This window comes from Oenanthe melanoleuca, chromosome 3 (assembly GCF_029582105.1).
Source record: "Oenanthe melanoleuca isolate GR-GAL-2019-014 chromosome 3, OMel1.0, whole genome shotgun sequence".
In the NCBI taxonomy this organism is placed as follows: Eukaryota; Metazoa; Chordata; class Aves; order Passeriformes; family Muscicapidae; genus Oenanthe; species Oenanthe melanoleuca.
In genome coordinates this window covers 98,669,370-98,690,948 of record NC_079336.1, presented here as the reverse complement: position 1 = coordinate 98,690,948, position 21,579 = coordinate 98,669,370, and the positions used below count along the sequence as shown (strand labels likewise).

The 21,579-nt window shown below is 46.4% G+C and overlaps 1 protein-coding gene across 6 annotated transcripts in view; it reads right to left on the bottom strand.

The window, feature by feature from the left end:
• The window catches only part of SPTBN1 (spectrin beta, non-erythrocytic 1), a 112,467-nt gene that overhangs the window by 45,015 nt on the left and 45,873 nt on the right, over nucleotides 1-21,579 (bottom strand). For all 6 annotated transcript variants that reach the window (XM_056487311.1, XM_056487315.1, XM_056487313.1 and 3 more), the window contains one exon: nucleotides 1,755-1,906. In XM_056487311.1, the coding sequence (XP_056343286.1) occupies nucleotides 1,755-1,906 (152 nt within the window). The remainder of the gene's footprint in view (nucleotides 1-1,754; nucleotides 1,907-21,579) is intronic.

Here is a 21,579-nt window from a genome sequence, read left to right as displayed (position 1 = left end):
CAAGGTGTGGTGGAATGCACTGTTCAAACAGAGCCTGCTGTCCTCCAGCCTCAGATAAGGAAGCTACAAAAAGAATGTGTGGTGGTGCAGGCAGCTGCCAAGGCCAGACACAAACAATGATGCAAGTGCAGCTCCAGGAGGCTCCTGTCCTCTCCCCACCCCGCAGCTACCTCAGCCCTGTTTGCATTTTCCAAAATCTGGATTGAAATATGGAAATGAACGGCACAGCTAAAGTCATGGGACTGCTCTGAGCTTCCTATTTGCTGCTGAAAGTCAAATCTTGGCAGGCAGACAGGCAGATTTAACCAGAGGTGACACAGTTGGTGTCTCAGCCCTCACACAATGCAGCATGTTGGTCTCAACTATCCCTGTGTGAGGAACACCTGCTACCTGCAGTGAGCACGTCAAACCCAACACATCACTGAGGTGAGAGGTCTGGAGAGACAGAGAGGGGCTCTGAGCAAACTGCAGCTGATAGGCACCAGGATTTGTTACCCCTGCAGCTGATGAACACCAGGATTTGTTACCCCTGCAGCTGATGAACACAGGATTTGTTACCCCTGCAGCTGATAGGCACCAGAATTTGTTACCCTTGCAGCTGATGAGCACAGGATTTGTTACCCCTGCAGATGATGAACACCAGGATTTGTTACCCCTGCAGATGATGGGCACCAGGATTTGTAACCCCATCCACAGAAGCACTTCTGTGCACTCACAACCCCCTTGCCCTCCTAGATGCACTCTGACATCTCCTCTCTGCCTCCCCACACACACACACACTACACTGGGCCATATGTTCCACTCATTAACCAGAGTCTTAAGCCACTGAGCTCCACTAATGGGAGAGCTTGATGACAAGTGATTACCCAGCCCCTGCACCCTTGGGTCTTAGCTAAAGGCTGGTATTTCTTTGAAAAGATTGCTCTAAATTAGGCAGTTAAGAGCATCGACATCGTTTAAGGAACTGAGGGAGAAGCTGATACCCAGCCATTTCTTGGCACCCAGTTTTCCTCTTTTGCAGCAGCATTTTTCACTACAAGGACTTTCTTGCTTACCACTCCTGGTGCTGGTGCCAAGGGGGTGCCTCAGCACACCCAAAGAAACAATTTGACCCATTTATTTAAACTGATGTAGATATTCCCCTGACCAAAGCAGGGCCAAGCCTTATCTATCTGAGTAAAACCAAGTACACTCAGGGACATTCCTCAGCAGTGGGTGTAATGAACTCCACACCTCCAGCTGCTCCCAGGGTGGTGTGACCCTCTCCAGTGCTGTCCTGCACAGCCCTGGCATGCTCTGGGAAGGGAGCAGGGATGTGCCAGGCCTGCACACCTGCATCAGTGCAGGGCTTGTTAGCAGAGAAATGGGCCACTGCCCACAGGGGCCAGCAATGTCCCCAGCATATCTAACTCATCACCACAGGGGGATCTAAGGGGATCAGGAACATTTTGTACTCTGTGCCTGGCAGATCTGGGAGCAGGGAACATGCTGAAAGCACTCAGCATGTTACCAGCAAGGAACCTTTTAAGAAGACTTCCTTTGATTGCCACTGAAGCCAGTAGGAAGGCATTTTAATGGTGTCTGGATCCAGCTGAAGCAACAGAGCTCTTTTTTTTTTCCATTTAATATATAAAAAGACATTTTCAGTGCTGAACCCTCAGCACTCAGATTTCCTATACTGCAGTGGAGCCAAGGATTCACAAAACCCCCCTAAACCTCACCCGACCCCCCAATGGATGTTGATAAGCACTTACAAGTCTCTCTCCTGAAAGCACTTCCAGGAGTTTGATGAGCATCCTCCCATCCCGAAGGTCAGTGTACAGGTCTGTGATCCGGCAGGACACACGGGCCAGGTGGGAATTCACCCACTTTGTGAAGGTCTTCTTCTGAACTGCCTCACGTTCATCTGTGGGGAAAGCACAAAACATCACTCAAAATAAATCCCAGCTCGTGTGTCTGTCTGAAAATGGGATGCTCAAACATTTAAGGTTAAATCACAGGTATGGCTTGTCTTTTTGGGAGAATCATTGAAATCAGGACTTTTCATTGAAAACCCACCATTCTTCACCTGCTGAGTTCACCTGCTCAGGAACACACACACAAATCCACAACAGATCCCCCAGAATACACAAGTCATTTTGGATTAAGACAAGTATGATAGAGAGCAGAGACCAAAGCTTCCCACTGACTTTTTTCCCTTCTCATGACAATATTTATTTGCAGATTCAACATTTATAACTGTATTTACACAATGTCAACATGAATTTTCCATAACCACATGCCTGAGGTAGACGAGCATTTATATCAAGCCATAGAAAAATAGATTCTTTCCACCTTCCCTTCCCAGAGTCTTTCACAACTGTTTATAGAGCAAAACATTGGCTGTGAGAGCTCTCTTACTGCACAGGCTCACTGCAGTCCACATTAATTCACAAACTCCTACCCAGCTATCTGCCAAGCCCAGAGCTCTCAGACAGAAAACATTATACATCTCTGTGGTTACATTCTTGTGCCAAGGGCTTTGGATGAAGCCCTTCCTTGTTAGCCAAAAGTCATTTCAGTGAGCTGGGAAATACTACAGACCAAATTTGTCAAAACACAGGTGCTGTGACTCGGACTCTGAAAGCCACAGTCAGACAGATGAATGGAAGTGCTCTGCTTTCCCAGGCAGACAAGATTCCAAGCCTCCCATCAGTCTCTATGAAGTTGTTGGCATGTGCAGGAACAGGATATGAAGACAGGCTCATCCTAAACTACAGCGTCCCCAGCTCTGAAAGCTCCAACAATGTTGCTTGAAACACGGAGAACATTCCAGATCTGACTGCCCAGGGGTTTGGTGGATGCTGCCCTCCCAAAGGAAGGATGTGCTCCCTTCCTGGCACTGCACCATGGTGGGGGCACAGTCCCAACACATTCATTACCAGTCACTACCTCCAGGACATTGGGGACAGCAGCAAAAATCTGATCATGGTGATGTGGGTTGACAAAGATGCTGAGAGTGAAGAGGACAGAAAGGTGGGGACCAAGTAAAATAGGAAAAGACAGTCAGAAGAGAAATCAAAGAACAGAACAGGGACGAGTGGGAGGGAGGGCAGACCTGCACTGAGTGGTGGTTTGCACAACTGTACAGACCCCACCCTATGATTTCAGTTCCTCCCATTTATTTCTGAACTTGTCCTTCCTACCCATGTGGTTGGACATGACCAAAACTGCTGCCCTGAAACTGCCCCATTTTTGACAGCTTTTACCTATCTGAAAGGTGTGATATTACAAGTGCGGCTTGAAAAAATGTCAAAGGTGGGGTTAGTGACAAAACAATGTGTTTTGAGTGAACTGACAGTTTGCATTTTTGTGTTTGCCCTCACTCCATATGGAGCAGAGGATCCCTGTAATAGAGGAAGAGAACAGGAAATCAGCAGGAACTGCAGCTAGTGCCTACTAGCTTTAAATATATATTTTTATGAACTATTTATAGCAAGTGCCTGGGAATGCTGTGTCTGCATATCTGCTCGTCTAGTAATGCCTTTAGTTCAAGTATGTTTTGGAATAGAGTCACAGAAGAGAAACCTTGCATTAGTTGGTGCTTTTAAAAGAAAATTCCAACAGAAATCATGTCTCCTTTCACCAGCTTGTACAAGCCTCAAAACAGCTCAGCAAGTTTGTTTATTTAATCACTGTAGTCTCAGGACCCTAAAAAAAGTGTTGGATATACAAAATATTATGTAAAACAAAAAGAGCTATCAAACATAATTTTAAAGCCAACCATTAAAAAATATTACATCAAAAATTACGGTTATCAATAATCCTCCCAATTTGGGGTGACAGTGAAAGCAAAGAGTGGGAAAAGAACGTCCATGTGGGTTTAGTAAAAGGAGATGAAGAATCAGGGCCTAATTTTGAACAGAGGGAAGACATGATGTGGGAAATGCAGTGGCACATCAAGTCATGTTGTGAAACCTTTGGAGCCATGGTATTAACTGCCACCAGCTTGGGATCTTCTGGTGTTGGAAGCAAGGCAAGGAAGCCAGCAGAGCAAGCAGGGAAGACAGGTCCCTCCTGGGGACAGTGTCCATGTGGCTCTGAGGCCACTTTCCCAAAAAGCTTTCCCACCCCAGCACTTCCAGTGGCCCCAAAGGAGGACAAAGTGCATTTTTCAGGCAGTGGGGACTTGGGGAGAAAGCCCTGAGAAGGTCTGACTGTCTTCTCGAGCGTTGCCTCAGCATCCTCCAGCACAGTGAGCTGTCAGGGAGGGAGAGGACGGGAGTCCAGCCTGGCTGGAGGCGCTCTGTGCTGAGGGAGCTGATGGTTAGGTTAGGAGTGTTTTCTCTGCTCTAGAGTTCAAAGGCAGTCGCTGCCTCTCCCCTTCTGCTTTCCCGTTTCCCCAGCCCTGCTCTGGTGGCCTCGATTTCCTGTTTACAGCGCCAGGCTGCAGGGCCCGGTTGGTTTCTCGGCTCCCACCTCCGCCCCCGCCCCAGCTCGAGCTGCTCTCACCTGGTCCCCACCCATCCTCTGTGCAACCGGCTCCTCCCTGCTGGCCCCACGGCTTCAAAACAGTGAGAAAGTCTCTGCTAGGACCACAGCTCAGCTTTTTACATCAGCTCCAGTAACTTCAGTGCTGGAGCTATTCATGGCTTTTCATTTCTTTCCATCTCTGCTCTGATTTACAGCAAGCAGGGCCCAAAGCAGGGACATCCCAAACTGTCTGGGTGCAACCCCATGGGAAAACCCTGTGGCACCACACAAGGGCCAGGCCCCACAGCCACTGCCAACTTTTGGGGACAACCAGCAACTTATGTCAGACTGGAGAGACACAGGAGCTCTTTCAGGCTGCTAATGGGGCAGTCACCCAGGAAGGCCAGGCTTTATCTGCACTTGGCACAGGCAGAGCACAGCTCTAATTCCCCACTGACACTCTCAGCCAGAGAAGCCCCTGGAGGGAGAAGGCACAGCCCTTCTTACCCTGCATCACTTCACTCCTCTTGCACTCCCACAACGTGGGAAAGCAAACCAAGCCCGTTTGGAAAGTGGTGTGACTGGGGTTGGTCATGTTAAAACCTCTCCTGATTATTTCTACATGGTGTTTCACAATGACAGCAGGTTTTTGCAATACTTTTATCAACCCTTTCTAACTGATAAAATATTTTTCTGCTCTGGGGTTTCAGTTTAAAACACACACAGAGTTAAAACCAAAGAATTTTGGTTGAATGTTTCAGATAAAGAGGGATATGTACAGAAATGTGCTCAGAGCCCTGACAATCTGGTTAAGCAAACAACACAACTGTGACTGCCTTAATATGCAAAAATCTCCACAGTAAGGGCCAGGTGCATCCATGAGTGGTGACTCCAGGGATTTAACACCAGCCACAGGCCCTGAGTGCTATTTACAAACCTCATGCGATGGTTTTGACAAACGTCCTTCATATTTTCAAAAACAGAATTATGGATTTTGAAGATTAATTAAAACAAGAGGATATGGGTGGAGCTCCAAGTGTCCTACAGCTTGTGAAAACATTTGTTTCCCAAGGGTAAAGAGAAATGAGCAACATGCAAAACATGCACAGCAGGAAAACGGAAGCCGCTCTCAGAGCAGTATCGATAATAGAGAATCCGACTTATCTTGGAGCAACAGTGGGAAGGAAATTTCCTTTCTGCGGAAGGCCCCATGACAATGCTAGCACCAGACAGGGGCCTGCAAGCTCCAGCACTGGGATTGTGATGCGTCAAGGACTGACTTTGTTTAGGAGTTTAGTAAATAAACCAGAGCTGGTACGCTGAAAACATAAACTGAGCTGGACAGGATCACAAACAGCCATCTAACCCCTTCCTCGCTTGAGGGGAGACCATTCTTCCTCCACTAATTTGATGAGAAAAAATCTGACCAAAATGCAGTCCCACTTTCTGAAAGGCCAGAGCTCAGTTAGGAGAACCCAGTGTGGGACAGTGGGAGGGGGGTCACACACCAACCCCTTGTCCCACGCTCAGCTCCGCTGGGTGAGCTCAATAGGGCTGTGCAGGATAATGGAGAATCTGTTTTAATGACTGCCCTGGGAAAGGCAGGGCTACAGGAGCTGGCTGGGACCAACGTGACCCTGTGTGCTCCCACATGCCAGCAGGGCCCCAGGGCCCCTGTGTGCAGCAGCACTGACCACAGCATGGCAAAGGTTACCTGGGTGGCCACCTGCCTGCTAAAAACAGCTTCCAGACACCCTGATCACTTTTGTACTGGTCAAACCACATTTCAACTAACTGGCCTTGAATCCCTTTCAAATGGACTGGTAAATCTGCTTGGCCATTTACCTGCACAGGTAAAATGACTTTGGGTGTGTGACAGCTCCCAGCAGCACCTGGACAGGAGCAAAAGCAAAGGGGGTGCTCTCAAAGAGCCCAGGCTGTGAACTGGAGCACAAAAAGGAGAGCTGAAAGGAGCAGTCTGGGACTGCTGCTGGGCTCTCAGCCCCTCAGGACAGCCCAGCACCACTGGCACCAACAGCCTCCCAGCCCAGCCCAAGGGCAGCTGCTCCTGGCACTGGCACTGTCCATGGGTCCCTGAAATCCCTCAAGCAAGACAAATTACAGATGACTTTTAATCCCTAACTCCAAAAGCTCCATCTCCTGCAGGTTTCCATCTTATAGTTCCATATTGGAAGTAATTTCTCCAACTTAAAATGATTACTTTTTTTCACTGTAGCACCCAGTGTGTGCCCTACATGAAGCACTGCTGCATCCACTGTCAGAGATCAGCTGAGTGCTGCTCTAAGCACACCACTTCTGCTGATATCCACCATCCACAGCTTCCTAGAATTTTCCAGATCATATCCCCATTTAACAGAGCACAGAGAAAACAGAGCTTCCTTTCACAGGACTGCGTTCCCATTGCTGTTGGTGTTCAGGGTGCAGGATATCACCCCAGGCTTTCTCACAGATGCGAGGATGTGGAGTGAAATAGGCAGCAATGTTCACAGCTTCACAAATTCCAGCTGTGCTTAGAGGTTTTTCAGTTGAGAAAGATGAGTGAGGGAAGGGCAGAGCAGCTGCTGGGCCAGAATATGGTGCTCAAATAAAATTTTATCAGCAATCAACAGGAACAGATGTGCTGTGATAACCTTCAGTGTTGGTTGGGGTAAGATAGAGAACATGAAATAACTCTAACTTGGCTCCAGCCCCTGGAACTGCAGGCAGGCTTGAATGGAACAAGCTGGCCCTGAGGCACGCAGAGCCCTCACTCAGCAGGTCTGACACAGCTCCTCTGGTCACCTCTCCAGCAGCACCTTGACAAACAGTGCTGCTGGCTCCTGCTCCTTAGATTCCCTGTCCAACCCAGGGCTGTGCCTCAGGCACAAACCCAGTTTGTGTGCTCCTCACAGCCCAGCAGGACCCACCCAGGGTGAGACCCCCTGTGGGACTGCGGCTTGTGGGGTGTGGAGCTATGCAAAGCACTGAACTGATGCACCACTAAATATAGCCCAGAGGGGAAATGCACCTCGGTGTATCCACTGAGGATCAGCTGAGGAGAGAAACATCTGCCTCGGGTAAACACTCCCGAAATGATGGCCTTTCCACATGGTCCCACACATGCTGTACTAGTCCTTGGGCATCAGGAAGCCCAGAGAACAATGCACAGCCAGGCACAGAGAGTCTAAATGGAAGTATATTGCAATTGTTTTACAGGGAAGAAAATGAAGGAAGGAGGAAAGATCACTATTAGCTATCAGTACAGAAAAGGAAATTTTATATTATCATTCAGGTTTCTCCTATAGCAGTAAACTGAGAAGTGGGTGCTGCTTTTCTCCAGCTGCAGATAACAGTTTAGGACTGAAAACTGAGATTGATAAAAATGGAAGAAACAGAGCTTAGTCCATAGCACACACATGCAGGACAAGGGAAAAACTAGACCAAAACCTGCAGGAAATCAAATTTACACATGACATACAGAGAACATGATACACATGGGTCCAGTGCTTAGGAAAACATCTCCTTCCCTTTAATCTTGCTGACAGTTTACCATGGAGGAATGGGAGTGGAGCAGCTGATCATTCTCATGCAAATAGGATGCATTTGTTAATGGTTATTTTATGGCACAAAGAAATCTCCGGAGTGACTTCCAATCCAAACTGGTGAGATCACACCAAAGCCTTTACGTGCTCCAGCATGACTTAAACAAGAACTTGAATGCAAATGTTAAAGATGACAAAGCAAGGAGGGGATTTTGTTCGTGCTGTGTTTAGCTGGTGATTTCATTAGGAGCAAAATCTTTGCTGCTTTTCCGATTCTGCTACATGGAGACAATTGTGGAGAAATCAGGGGTGTGTTCAGCAATCCTTTTGCTTTTACTAGGAAGCACCAGCCAGCTGCTAAATCCTATTAAATATCTACCCTTCCCTAATAAACGTTGCAGCATGTGACCACTTTCACTGCTGAAAATGCTCTAGAAAAGCAAAAAGGGAAAGCTACATAATGCAGCATGTGGAACAAACAATTCTGCTGCTTTGTCTCTTTGATGGCACTAAACCTCCCTCTCACAATGACACGGTGCACAGAACAATGTCGGGAGCCAGCCAAGCATTACGGGGCGTGGAAGGGCAGGTCCCTTCATTGTCTTTATTTTTACACGGGGTTTGTGGCATTTTGGTGTCAGCAACACAAAAATAAACCTTCCACAAGCAGATGCAGATTCATGTACAGGAATGACTTTGTTCATCTGCAAAAAGTTACTGTAAAGCCTCCCACAGCAAATAAATGTAGATTAAACTGGTGGAAGAGCTCAGCTTTTAATTTATAGTTTTCATTTCAATTCAGAAGATGAAGATGACGTATTTAAGCAGATTTAGAGGAGCAGGTGCTCAGCTCTCCCTGCATTGGTGATGGCTGTGATGGCCATCCTTCTTGGACCTTCTTCAGGCACTGTCAGGCCACAGTCAGCTCACCCTGAAGCTTCTTTTCCTCAGGCTCAACAATCCCAATTCTCTCAGCCCTTCCCAAAGGAGTGGTGCTCCATTTCTCTAACCTCTAACCAGAGGTCTCCTCTCTTCCTCCTTTCTGAAGAAAGATGTTACAAAACCATATCTACAGCAAAATAGCAGAAGTACAGATGAATAAAGGAGTAATTTTTGGCCTCATGATGGGCAGTGTTCAGATGTGCCTCCTTTAAAAAGCAGCATGGAAAATGTCTCAGTGCTGCTGGCATTTTGCACAAAAGGACACAAACCCCTCATGGCCGATTTGATGTCAGTGCTTGTTGCCACTTTTCCCTTTTGGGTAAGAAACAAATCACTCCATCAAAAGGAGCATGGAAAAAGCATCTGCCTGTCCAGGACACTGACTGTGAAAATCCCACCGAAGAACAGTGAAAACCTGAGGTCACTGCACTGTCTCAAGTACACACAATCTTGGGGGGTCTTGGCAGTTGCCTTTAAAACACATTATATACATACTGCAGGGAAGGGCCAGGGGATTTCTGAGAGGGACAAAACCATTTTTCTATACTTGTCCAGACCACTCTTTGATTGGAGTGTTGAGTGGGGAAGAGAGCAAGGCTTGGCATGGGCAGGGAACATGCCAGGTACTTCCCTACATCAGATCCATCTTATTTCTTTCCGTGTTCAGCAAAGCCAGCAGGATGAGAGGTTTTACAGTGGATTCCCTCTTGCCTGTGGGAAGGAAAGCAAGGGTAGGAAGAAGGAACTGGGAGGTTTTATTATCAGTGCTGGGACACTGCCTCCCCACAGGCTGTGGGAACTCCATCCTTAGGGAGATGCAGAACTCAGGAGGACAAATCTCTAAGAAACCTGATCTTCCATGGGAGTTGCCCCTGCCTTGAGCAGATGTGCTGGACCAAATAAACTCCTCTTCCAACCTGAAGTATTCTGTGATTCTATGAATTCCAGCAAGCTTAAAGAAGAATAGGCCAGAAGACTGCATTGCCAGTATTCCTATGGAATCCCACTGAGTGATTTCAGAGGGCTGTGGAACCTCTTCTTGCATCTGAGGCACAGGTTGAGACATTATATGGACATCAAAGTCAAAGCTGTAGTATGTTTTGACCATGCTTCTGCAAAAACTCACTGCAATCAGAATGGAGAATAGATGAAAGAAAGCCAAACCTTTCTTGGTTTCATGTTTAAATCTAATTTCACCTTAATGACAGAGAAGCATGAATAGAAAATAAAGAAATCTACAATGACTGCATTTAATCCTTTCAAAATATTAAATCTCTGTGCTAAGAGATGTTATCATTATAATTAATTGCTGCTAAATTATAATTTTCATTATCACAGAAATATTTTAAATGGAAGAACATATATTTAAACAACCACTGCGCTGATCAGCGATTAATAAGAGCTGAATTCAGAGCCTTGCTGAACAATGTGTTTAGTTCCTGCAGTTTCCATGGCCACACAATAATTTACTATTGTTAACTGAGTGCCATATTGTAGAGTCAGATGCAGTACACTGTGCTGACAGGATGCTGAATGAAAGCAGCAGCACCACAGGTAAGCCAGACCATAGCTCAGCAAACTAAATCCCAAAGGTGGAAACTGAATGAGTAACAGCAACCAAAATACTGTAGATTACAATAAAAACACTTGTACAACTGAATGAACCTTGGTATTTATAAAATGCCATTATTTCTAAAAAGGGAGTTTTAAAAATGCATTAATTTTAATGAGATTTGAGACAAACTGCTAATAAGAAGCATTAGAGGAAAAATCCTTAATCTCCTCTGGCTCTAATCTGCAAACCCATCATGCAGAGCTCCCAAGAAAGTCCTGGAGTTGGTGTCTTTTGAAACTGGCAGAACTGACACCTTCACCTGTTTGCTTGCTTAAGAAAAGCTCCAGAAAACTGAACCATGATCTCAGCTTGAACACACATTCCAACTAGTCACTCTGCATGGTAAAGGAGTTCTTTAAGAAATCCATGGGGCAATTTTAAAAATAACAATAAGAAGAAATCTTTCTTTTCATGCCACACCTACCTTATTGGGACTTCTGAGGCACAAACAAGTTGCACATGCATTCCTCATCTCACCTCAAAATTTCCTTACTTGCCTGTTTGATTCCAATCCAAAGGTCATTTATGATTTGCTTTTGTGGGACAATGTGGCATGTTTAAGCAAAATAATTTTAGCCTTTGGAATTATGCAAGAGCGGGGAAAATAAAAGAGATCCCCTTCCAGCACAGTATTTCCTGCCCAGGTAATAACTTTCAAAAACCCCTTTGCTTGAAACCCTCAAAAGTCTCTCTGAGATGTAAAAGGTGATGCAAATTTGAAGAAATTAGAGTAAAGTTATACTTTGAATACCTTAAATGTGTATCTTCATCCAGAAACATCACTTGTTTCTTGTTTTTCTAGTCTGAAAAGTGGACTTGTGAGTTGTACTGATTGTGCAAGGCCTTGACTGCAACAACTGGAAGCCCTTACATAGGGACAGAGGTGTGGCTCCTGTGGAAGGGATCCAGGAGAGCTCCCAAGCATTTGCCTTCACTTTCTTTCATTTTTAGCACAATGAGAAAATCATAAAAGCACTCAAAGACTCCTGATCACAGTAATTTCACTGATACCTCCTTAGCCATGTTGCACACTGTCTCCACATTCTGGGCTTTCCCTCTCAAAATGTGAATCAGTGATGTGGTGCTTTCTTTAAAAACCCCAAAAACAGAATAAACCCCAAACAGACTATGAGATAGTGGTAATTAATAAAGGAAAAGCAGCTTCTGAAAGTTCAGTGTCTAATTAACACTCCCAGTAGTCTGTCAGTGTCATTAGAACATAGTTCTAATTGGTTAAGCACAAAACTATTACACATTTGCAATACTATTTGTGCTTGCTCCATCTTACACACCTCCAATTCACATGGATAGGGGTGCACAGTCATGAGAATGCACCTTACACTCATTTGTATGCTCCTGAAGCCTCAGTCACAACTCACTGGTTCTCAGACCTCCAAACTTACACCCCTTTCACACATTTCAGCCTAACTCTGATACACCAGATGTTTATGCAAAAGGAAAAGTGCCATGAATACACTCTTGAAAGTGAAGGCCACGGTGACCTGAAGCTGATGCCAGGGAAGTGTTTCTAAACTTGGCAACAGGAGCTAAACCAGAAGGGAGAGTTGAATTGTGCAGCACAGAAAACAAAATATGTTCTGGCATTAGGTGGCTCACACAGGTACACCTGAAAGCTGCCAGGACCTGGATGGGATGGGCCACGCTCACAAGGCTGGAGGACAGGGAAAGGACAGCCACAAACACAGCACCCTGAAATGGGCACTGCAGAGATCACAGCACCCTGCCCAGCCATTTCAGTCATTTGGGGAAAAGAGGGGGAAGTCCCCTTGGAGCTGCTGCTTCATTGCATGCCTGTCCCAGCCCTGCCATAGCCAGCCTGGGGAGCAGCTCTGCTGGCGCCAGGGCAGAGCTCCGATCCCTCCCTGCGGGGATGGCACTGCCAGGACACGCTGCATAGTTAAAGCTTTTACATATTAGTGTCCTTAAGTGCTGCCTGCACTCTGGGACAACTTGTGACTGCTTTTATTTAGGAAAAAGCATGTGCAGTGAGGAATGAGCTGGAACACGGCTGGCGCCAGGCGCTGAGGACACAGCAGCATCTTTCAAGTGGCACAGAGCATCATTAGCATCAGTGTGCTGGCAAACACCAGTGCAAGTCTGTAGTGCAAACTGTTAAGAGCAAAGGCTCCAGTAAATAAGGTTTATATCATGGGAATTTTATTATATACCCTATCAGACATATTTATATTGGAGGAGAGGCAGAGAGAGAAGCATTTGGTAATGTATCAGCAGCAGATTTATGGAAAAAATGTTCCATAACTTCCATGTCTCGCCCTTTGAGTTCCTCTCATAAGGACTTGGGCCACAGCTAAGAGCAAGCAGCTCCAGATGCAGCCAGCACCTAATCTGCTGCTAAAGACTGACAGATTATCAGTGCACCTGCACAAGTGACAGTGGCCAGCATGTCACCCAGGGCACAGTTGGGAAACTGTGCAGGCACTGCCAGTTTTCTGAAGAGACTTCCTTGAGCTGTAAGTGGCACACTCTGCTCCTGATCCCAGGGAGGCCCAGGGGAGGATGAAACTCACCTCACAGCCCACAGGGTGAACAAAGACACGGGGAGGGAGAGCACAAGACACGCAGCACCCAGAGGTAAAGACAACCCAAATTATTGAACTGCCCGTGACGAGGATAACAGAAAGGTCAGGAGTTCAGAACACCACCAATATTTGATGTTTCCAGACACCTCCCCTATTTATTCAGAGCCTGCCTAAGTGCCATTCCATAATGGCTCTTACTCATGTCAGCCTGCAATCACAGTACAGTCACATCCGTGATTTCACAGCAGTCTCTCCCATTATATTGCCAGGCAATCTGAGCTGACAGAGGAACACACCCTGGAAAAAGCAGCCGTTGCACTATCAAGGTCTAGCTTCCCTCCAATAACTGTGGAAAGATACTAAACTAGATGTAGAATTAATTATTACCCAAAGCAAACCGTAGTTCGTTGGCTACAGATGGGACGGTCAGGTTTTCACTTCTCCCTTTTCCTGGAACCAAATCATAATCGGATCATATTGTCAAAAACTGGAAACACTTCCTGGACAAAATGAGCATTAAGAACTGGACTTTGGAGGCTTTTTAAAAGGAGAAGGCAGAACCCAATATCTGGTATTAGCACGGGGGAGCTGTTATTTGAGGAAAATGTAGGAATAGAAGTGGATTTGAGAGACAGAATCCCTCAGCACTGTGTTGTTTGTGAAGCTCCTTTTAATGGGGCTGCATTGCTTTAGACTATCTGAGAAGTGGGTGCTGCATATTGGCTGATTTTCTGCAGTTTGCCAAGCCATTAAGTGAAATGTAGGTATCTTTATTAAACCACAGGGGTTTCATTCCAAGAAAAATCTGGGCAGCCAGCGTTTATTCTGTTCAGATAAACCCTTAAATCTCTTTGTAACCACATGTTGTTTTGTTTAATCTTTGAAGGCATAAGGTCACCCTTTGCTTGTGATTAGAGTACTGTGGTCACACAGATCATGTTTGTACCTTGTCACTGCACTTTTTCCACTGACCCTTTGGCGAGCAATTCTCCAGCTCCTCAAGCTGAAAACAGTCCTAACAGAGCTAAAACAGGCAAGACAACCCAAAGCCACTAATCTCAAGACCAAAGCAATCCCCAGAAGCACATGCCTGGCCATCTTGGCAATACTGTAGGCAGAGATGGTTGAAGTCTCTGCAAGGATACCAAATATGCCTTCTGTACACTACCATTTGGGACAATACTCCTCATCTTTGCTAATAAAAATAATACATAAGAATCATATTTGTAATCTCTTCCCCAAACAGTTTAGCTAAAATCAGTACAGGCTTGTGCATGCTGCTGATTCCCACCAAAGAGCAAACTGACCCTTTGTCACGTACATGTAGCTGGGCTCATCCTTTCAAGTTCCAGCTTATATTTTTATGCACAAACCCGACTGACTGAACAGGGAATTATCAGCACTTGCAGTTACCCCGTGGAAAGGCCACTGGGTAATGCCAGCTCTTTCACAAGGCCTTTGAAAAGGCAGGAGCGTGGCCCCCAGACCATGTCCCGGTGGCTGCCTGCGTGTCTGCCGGGCTGTGCTGTTCCCTGCACACTGAAGGGCCTTTCTCTGTAAGCTCCTTTCTCGGGAACACTGGGGCATTGAGCAGGGCTACAAGCCTGGTTAATATTAGTTTGGCTACAGCAGTGCTCTCCCAACAAAGGAGGCTCTCAGCCCGGGATACCCTCGCTCCAGCAGCAAGTGCACAAGGGCTTTTGTGTGAGCGTGGGCTCTCCCGGCCACCGCGACCTCGGGCTGCGCATCACAAGTCACAAGCATGAGTGCTCCCCGTGCCTCGGGGCCTTTCCCATCCCTCGGGCCTTTCTCCTGGGGCAGAAACGCGAGGACTCGGCTCCGTGCATTTCCAGCAGGGAGCAGTTTGGGCTCACGTGCTCTCCCTAATTGCACGAGGCTCCCTGTGCGTGGCTCTGGGTCCCAGCAGGGACACCACACGTTTGAGGCACAGCCGGGAGTGAGGCCCTGCTCCCCACAGCACCCTGTGCTCATCGGGGTCCCCTCTGCTTCTGCCACCGCCCCATTCCTGTTGCACTGAGTTTCAGAGCTGCTGGAATGCAGAGCAATCCACCAGCTTCTTGCTCTCTCCACAAATGACCCTTCACTTCCAAAGGACTCGTTTGGAGTGGGAGGGGAGTTGTTTACCAATGCTTATTAAACAACTTTAATCTTTGATGAAGTGCCACTTCACTCGGACAATCACACTGGGATAAAGGCCATCACCTGCCAGGCCCAGATATAAACTCCAAATGGAATTTCAGATTTGATTTCTTGTGGAAAGAGCAAAGCAGATTCTCACCCACCTTATTTCAGCTTTGAAAGTCAACAGAGACCAATTTCCAATATTTGGTGTAAGAGTTTGCCCAAACCCATCTATTCAATGATGATAATTCATTTTCACACGAGGAAAAGGTGTCATTGTCATACCCTGCTACTTAATAGCTGATACTTAATACGTCTCAATTCAACTTAAACAGGAACAAAAAGACCTTCAGAGCTGTTAGTAATAAAATACTCATGAAATTCAGGCTCTGAGCAGAAGGGGTTCAGTTACCAAGCTCCACACCCTGTGCTGGGATCTCACAGAAGAGGAGTTTAGCAGAGGGAAGAGAGAATGGGGATTTTATGAATCACATAATTTGATTTTCTTCACCATTTCTACTAAGCTTAGGTAGCAGCTCATCCACTTTAATAGTCAAAGCGTGCACTCAACAGAAAACAGAGAGATGAAAGAAACTAAGGAAAAAGAGGAAATCACAACCCCAAATTGGGAAGGAGCTCAGGAATGGAAGACAACCATTGTTCTGTTGTTTTATCACCACTTTCATCTCGGTCCGTAGGCTTGTTTTATTGCCCCACTTTCCACACAACTTAATGGCAAAACCCACAATCCATTTGAATAGGGCTTTTGGATAGGAAAAATATTTGGAGTAGGAGCTGTACTCCCAGGTGATTACAGCATGCCCCTGAAACACTGGGATGGTCTGTGACACGGAGCTTTTGGAGACATGGAATGCACAAACACCCAAGGGCCGATTCCTGTGCTGCATTCCCAGATCCATGAGCTGCGCAGATTTACACCAATTGAGTACCACACAAATCATTTTACTCTGGCTGCATATCTCCTGCAGGGTATTCAAAACACGTCCCATGTGAAAATATCTGCTGACAGGCTTTGTTTACTTCATTTCAGAGCCATAAAAAGTGCTCCAGAATTGCCCTTTTTAAAACAAAATTAGGCTAGAGCACACAGAGATTTCTGATTGTTTTTAAATTAAGTTCTTTACACACACAGTTAAAAAACCAAATGTTACAAATATACTCTAAATGAAAACTCAGGAGAACAGACTACAAAAGACCTGAGCCAACAGCTTGGAGTTGTAAATGTTCACAGTTATTTCAGTGAAAAGCAAAATCCAATTTAAATGCATACTTTTATCCTGTATCAACACTGACCACATGAGCAGAAATACATTACCCTTAGCTCCTTTAACTTGCCTTCTCTATCTCCACAAGTACCAAATTCCATGACCAGAGAAGGTAATTTTTTGCCCAATAACTGAGGATTTGGATACATTTGCAGGGATCTTTGCACTGGAAGGAATAAGGGCCTGGCTACCACAGAAATGCACATTTAAGTCAGTTTGGGATCCCTTTAAAACTCCTTGTAAATCTGACAGGGTTTCCAACTGTGCAGCTTGTGCTCAGGTGCTCACTCAGACCAGAAGACTGAAGTGTGCTGTGACACACACACGTGTGTGCTTTGAAGTGGTGCAGACACCAGAAAATCCAGCAAAATTTGCCACATGGACAGGAAGATCTCCAAACTCCACAACCTGTCCAGACTGCTGAATTCTTATCATCATCACCACAAAAAAATTCACTACCTAACAGCATTTTAAAACTACTGTCAGGGCCAGGGAGCCTTACATGCCTACATGATCAAAGCATTCATATCCCCACACCTTTGGTGCATCTGAGAACATGGGGGGTAAGCCAAAACTCTGTGTAACCCAGACACATTTCATCCAGAATGAAATTCAGCCTCCCTGCATACAGCTTTACCAGAAATTACCATGACAAGAAATGCCAGTGACCCATTTGGTAGACAAAGTAGGGTGTCCCAGGTCAGTAATCAGCGCCTGCAGCTATGCAGGTCACTGCTCCCAGCAGACTCAAAGCCTCCCAAGGTAAATCTCCCAAGCAGGAAGGCGACTGCTGGAACTGGCTGCTCCAAGGGCACCCACGAAAGGAACTCCGAGGATCCTGGTGTCACACAGCGTCTGTGCCCTGGTGCAGGTCAGCACTGCAACTCCTGCAAACTGCCCTGTTGGCAGCCGGAGCTCCCTGTTTAACCTTGAGCACACACAGGGGGTTGGGGGAAGGTTTTCTTGCAGCAAAAGCTGTGGGAAAGCCCTGCTTGAGAACAGAAAACCAAGAAAATCTTCCTGCTGTCCAACCTACACATATATTCATACATGATCAAGCTGATTACCAGTGACCACTTAAAAACTGAAGTGTGTCTCTTTTTGTGCCAAACCTCCTTGGGTCATTGCAGATCAAAGGATTCCAAGCCAAGGAGCTCCCCTGCTGGAAGGCTCTTTTATCAGAGAGAGAGGCTTTGCCCCAAACACCCAAAATACATTTGCATTGCCTTTCCTGGTGCAGGTAGTGCTGTGCAGCCACAGTCAGCCTTGTATCCCCATGAAACAGAGCTTAGAACTTATCTTAAACACCTCTGATGGGAAAGGCAGCTCACCTTTCCTACAGCTTATTCCAGTGTCCAGTTTTTCAAACATACTATTCCTAACACGGCTCAAAATACAGGCACTTCCTCTGGTGCAGCCTGAGCACCAGAACTCACCAGGCTCCCACTAAATGCCCGGTGTCCAGCCTGAAAGGCAGCATTACAAAAATGCCCAAACCTGAAATGTCCCACACAGCAGGACACACGGCAGAGCTCCTCTGAAAGCTGGCTTTTCCCCGGGACTTATCAGGAGTGCCGATCTAGCTCACCCCCACCCCCCAAGATTCCACATTTGTAATTACCGCTGGAAATCTCACACCTCGGGCACAGCCCCGGAGCTGAGACCCAGCTTCCCAATGACAGGGCAGGAGACAGAGTCACCGAGCTCCCGAATGCCAGAGATGTTAATAAATACCGCTGTCCTGCTAAGCGGCCGGGAAAGAGCCCCTGGAGCAGTGATGATAGCTGCTTCCCTGTGCACCCTTCCCGCTGCAAGCTGATACAGCTGCAGGGATCTCCTTCCAAATTCCTGACTTGCATTAACCTCTTCCTGCCAGCTCCTACACCCGTGCCCAGCCAATCCACAGGATCCTGCCACATTGGCAGCAACAACAGATCTGGTTTGGTTTGCATTTAATTCCTCAATGTAGCAGGACAAACTTTCTCCGTGGACAGAACCTCGTTTCCCACAAACAAGTTTTGGGGCTCTGTCTTTACTTGCAGTGAGCAACTGCAGCCGTGCAACCTGATCCCTCTCTACTGCACAAGTGGCCATGAGAACCAAAACTCCACACCTAGGTTTAAGATGATAGCAAGCACTGATAGTATCGCTCACTTATCATTCCAGGACCGGGTGAACTAAGCATAATGGGAACTTACTGAAACTTCATCAAGGAAACACGACTTGCTGCAGCATTTTTCACCCTGCACCTGTGCTGGCATTCTCACAGGCACAAGGACTGGGTATGCTGAACTGGATTATTTTACACTGGACTTCAGGGCTTCTTTTGACACAAAGGCAGTCTTGATTCACCCCTAGCAATGGCTTCTGCCACATCCTGCTTCTCTTTGGCCCATCAAGGCAAATGGGAGCTGGGATCCCCTGCCAATTGACCCTCCCAGGTGCAGAAGGAGCTGGTCTGGTCCCTTCACTGCAGTCCCACAGCCTAAGCAGGACTGGGCTGGAAAATCTGCTTTAATCACCCCACAACCACCATCAAGCTGAACGAGAGTTTCCTTACAGTCATCACTTCAAGGCATTTAAAAGAGGTGGAACGTAGGAGTGCCTAGGGAATAGTGTGTGATGTGAATTTGCCTGGTCCATAGCATTTGGGGCAGAATTAGGCTGGCTTCTCTCCTCATGTGAAGCTGGCAGTGTCAAACCCGTGTATTGTCTATCTTAGGAAAGAGGAGATCAGAGACAGTTGTCTTCCACTCATTGCTGATTCAGACTTCTCTTTGTACAGGGCCTGAGCACTTGCTCTGTGTTATTTTAGACAAAACAATATACTCCCAAGTGCTTTTTTTGAGGAAAACACAACATTCACTAGATCTAAACAGCACCTTATTATAATCTAGTGCAAAGCTGGGGATTCACATGGTAACTGTAGGAACTGTGAAGAAAAGAGGGGTAAATTCAGTACGTGAAGGACATGAGCAGAAGTCAGAGTAATTTGTGTGGTGCCAAGCTGGTGCTGCTCCAGAGAGCCCTCCTACCAGGAGGGGTGAAACAATTACCAAGGAGTATTTGATTATTTGAAATGCATCTGCTCTTACTTGTTTGTGCACCTCCTGTGTAAAAGAGGCAAAACTCGTGATAAATATGTAATTTTAAAAAATTACATATATTCAGCTCATCTCAGCTGGGCTGAGCCTTGCCCAGTGCCACAGAACACTCCCTGCTCACACCAGAGCCTTCCAGCAAGAATCCCCAGAAAATCTTACAACCCCAAACAATGGCTTTGTAGACATTCTTCAAGCAAAGAGCACTAATCCAAGGAAAGACCTCTTCTGTGTCAGCAGAGTTAAGCAACTCCCTTTCCATCACACACCATATTTTGTGTGGTTATTTAGCATTTCATGGAGTATCTGGTGCATAATTTACAACATTGCCTGCACCTAAGCTCCACCCTGAACAAGATCACTGGCAGCACTCATTTTCAAGCTTGTGATGTGAGTAAAAACCCACAGGATGGTCTGCTGCAAAGCTGCACAGAATTCACTGCACTTTATCTCTCCTGCTGGAGGAAATTGCACTGCTTTAGGGAGAGCACTGCATCTTTTTTTAACCTTTTTTTTTTTTTTTTTTAAATCAACTCAGTGCATTCCACTGAAGGGAAAACTCACTTTCTGTGCTTTCAACAATGCAGCCTGCTTTCCTCTTTCAGTGTGATGTAAACACACAGATAATGGATTCCTGAAGCAGTGACCCTGAAAATGATAAAATCTGCCTTCTTTAGACTGCTAACTAAATCAGCAAAGAAAGAGGCTTGAGCCAGGTTTTTCTTCATGCCACAAACTTAGTTCTTTCCAACACAAGTACCACAGCCTAAGATCTGACAGATGTCCAAGATAAAGCCTGTAATGTATTCCCTCGTGTGCAAGTTTGGAGCCTGGATTTTCCATGCCTTGTCCCAGGAATTTCCATGTTCCCAGTGTTTAGGATGCTGTCATTTTGCCTCATTACGTGCAGCGTGCAGCCATTGCTGTGAGCCAGTTTACAAGATAAACCAAGTGCTATGAATGAAAGATTTTTTTTTCTCTCCCTCCTTAAGCCAACAAATAGGAACATTCTTTGCACTAACCAGGCTCTTGCCCCCTCTCTGACAGGAACCACAGACCACACTTGCAGCACAGACCAGAGTAAATTAAGAAACATGCACAGAAGGGCGGCACTTTGTTTCACTCAGGCTGCTCTGGGACTATCTCCCGAGTCACATGGATCTAGAGGAGGAGGAGGTTTGGTTTCAGTGAAGAATCCTTCTTTATTTTGCAACTGCAATGCTGGAGTTCATTCATTGTTGGGACGTGTCTTCCACAGAGAAACAGCAGAGCTTGTTTTACCCTGCCTGGGGCTCAGAGCTGCTGGGCACCATCCTCCCCCCTGCACTGGTGTTTGCAGCCCGGGCTGAGGCCTGCCCTCCCTGCAGAGAGCACACGGCACCCCAAAAGAAACCTCTGGTTCTCACACAGGCAGGGAATTCAATGGGAAAATATTAAAGGACATTCTTCCTGTCTGAAAGGAAAGAAAATTGGGAATGTTAAAGCACACCAGTGCTTTCTCAGGTATCTGTGGCGTGAGCAAACTAATTCGTTAGGGAATTATGCAACTGTTCTTCATTTGAAGAAGTGAGGAACCTGCCTTTGCAGGGGCTGGAAAGGGCCCTTGCACTGCAAACTGCTCCCAAACACAGAAGGGTTTATGACTGATGGCCAGTTTTAACTGCATTTTACTTAAGGACAAAATAACTACAAGACTGCTTCCTCACTTTCCCCCTTATGGTTCTAAGAGACTGGCTCAGTCCTCGTTGCAAGGCTGAGTGGCTCAGAGGCTGAACACACACCTTAACCCTGTGTAAGGCTCGGGACACCTTCAGAGTGAGAAAAGCCACACAGTATCCCTTGAAAGAACTCAGAGCTTTTTCCCACAGCACCACTTTTGTCCTCTCTCACTAACACCTTGGTGCAATGAGAATAAGGCCGGACTAAGGTGTTTACAAG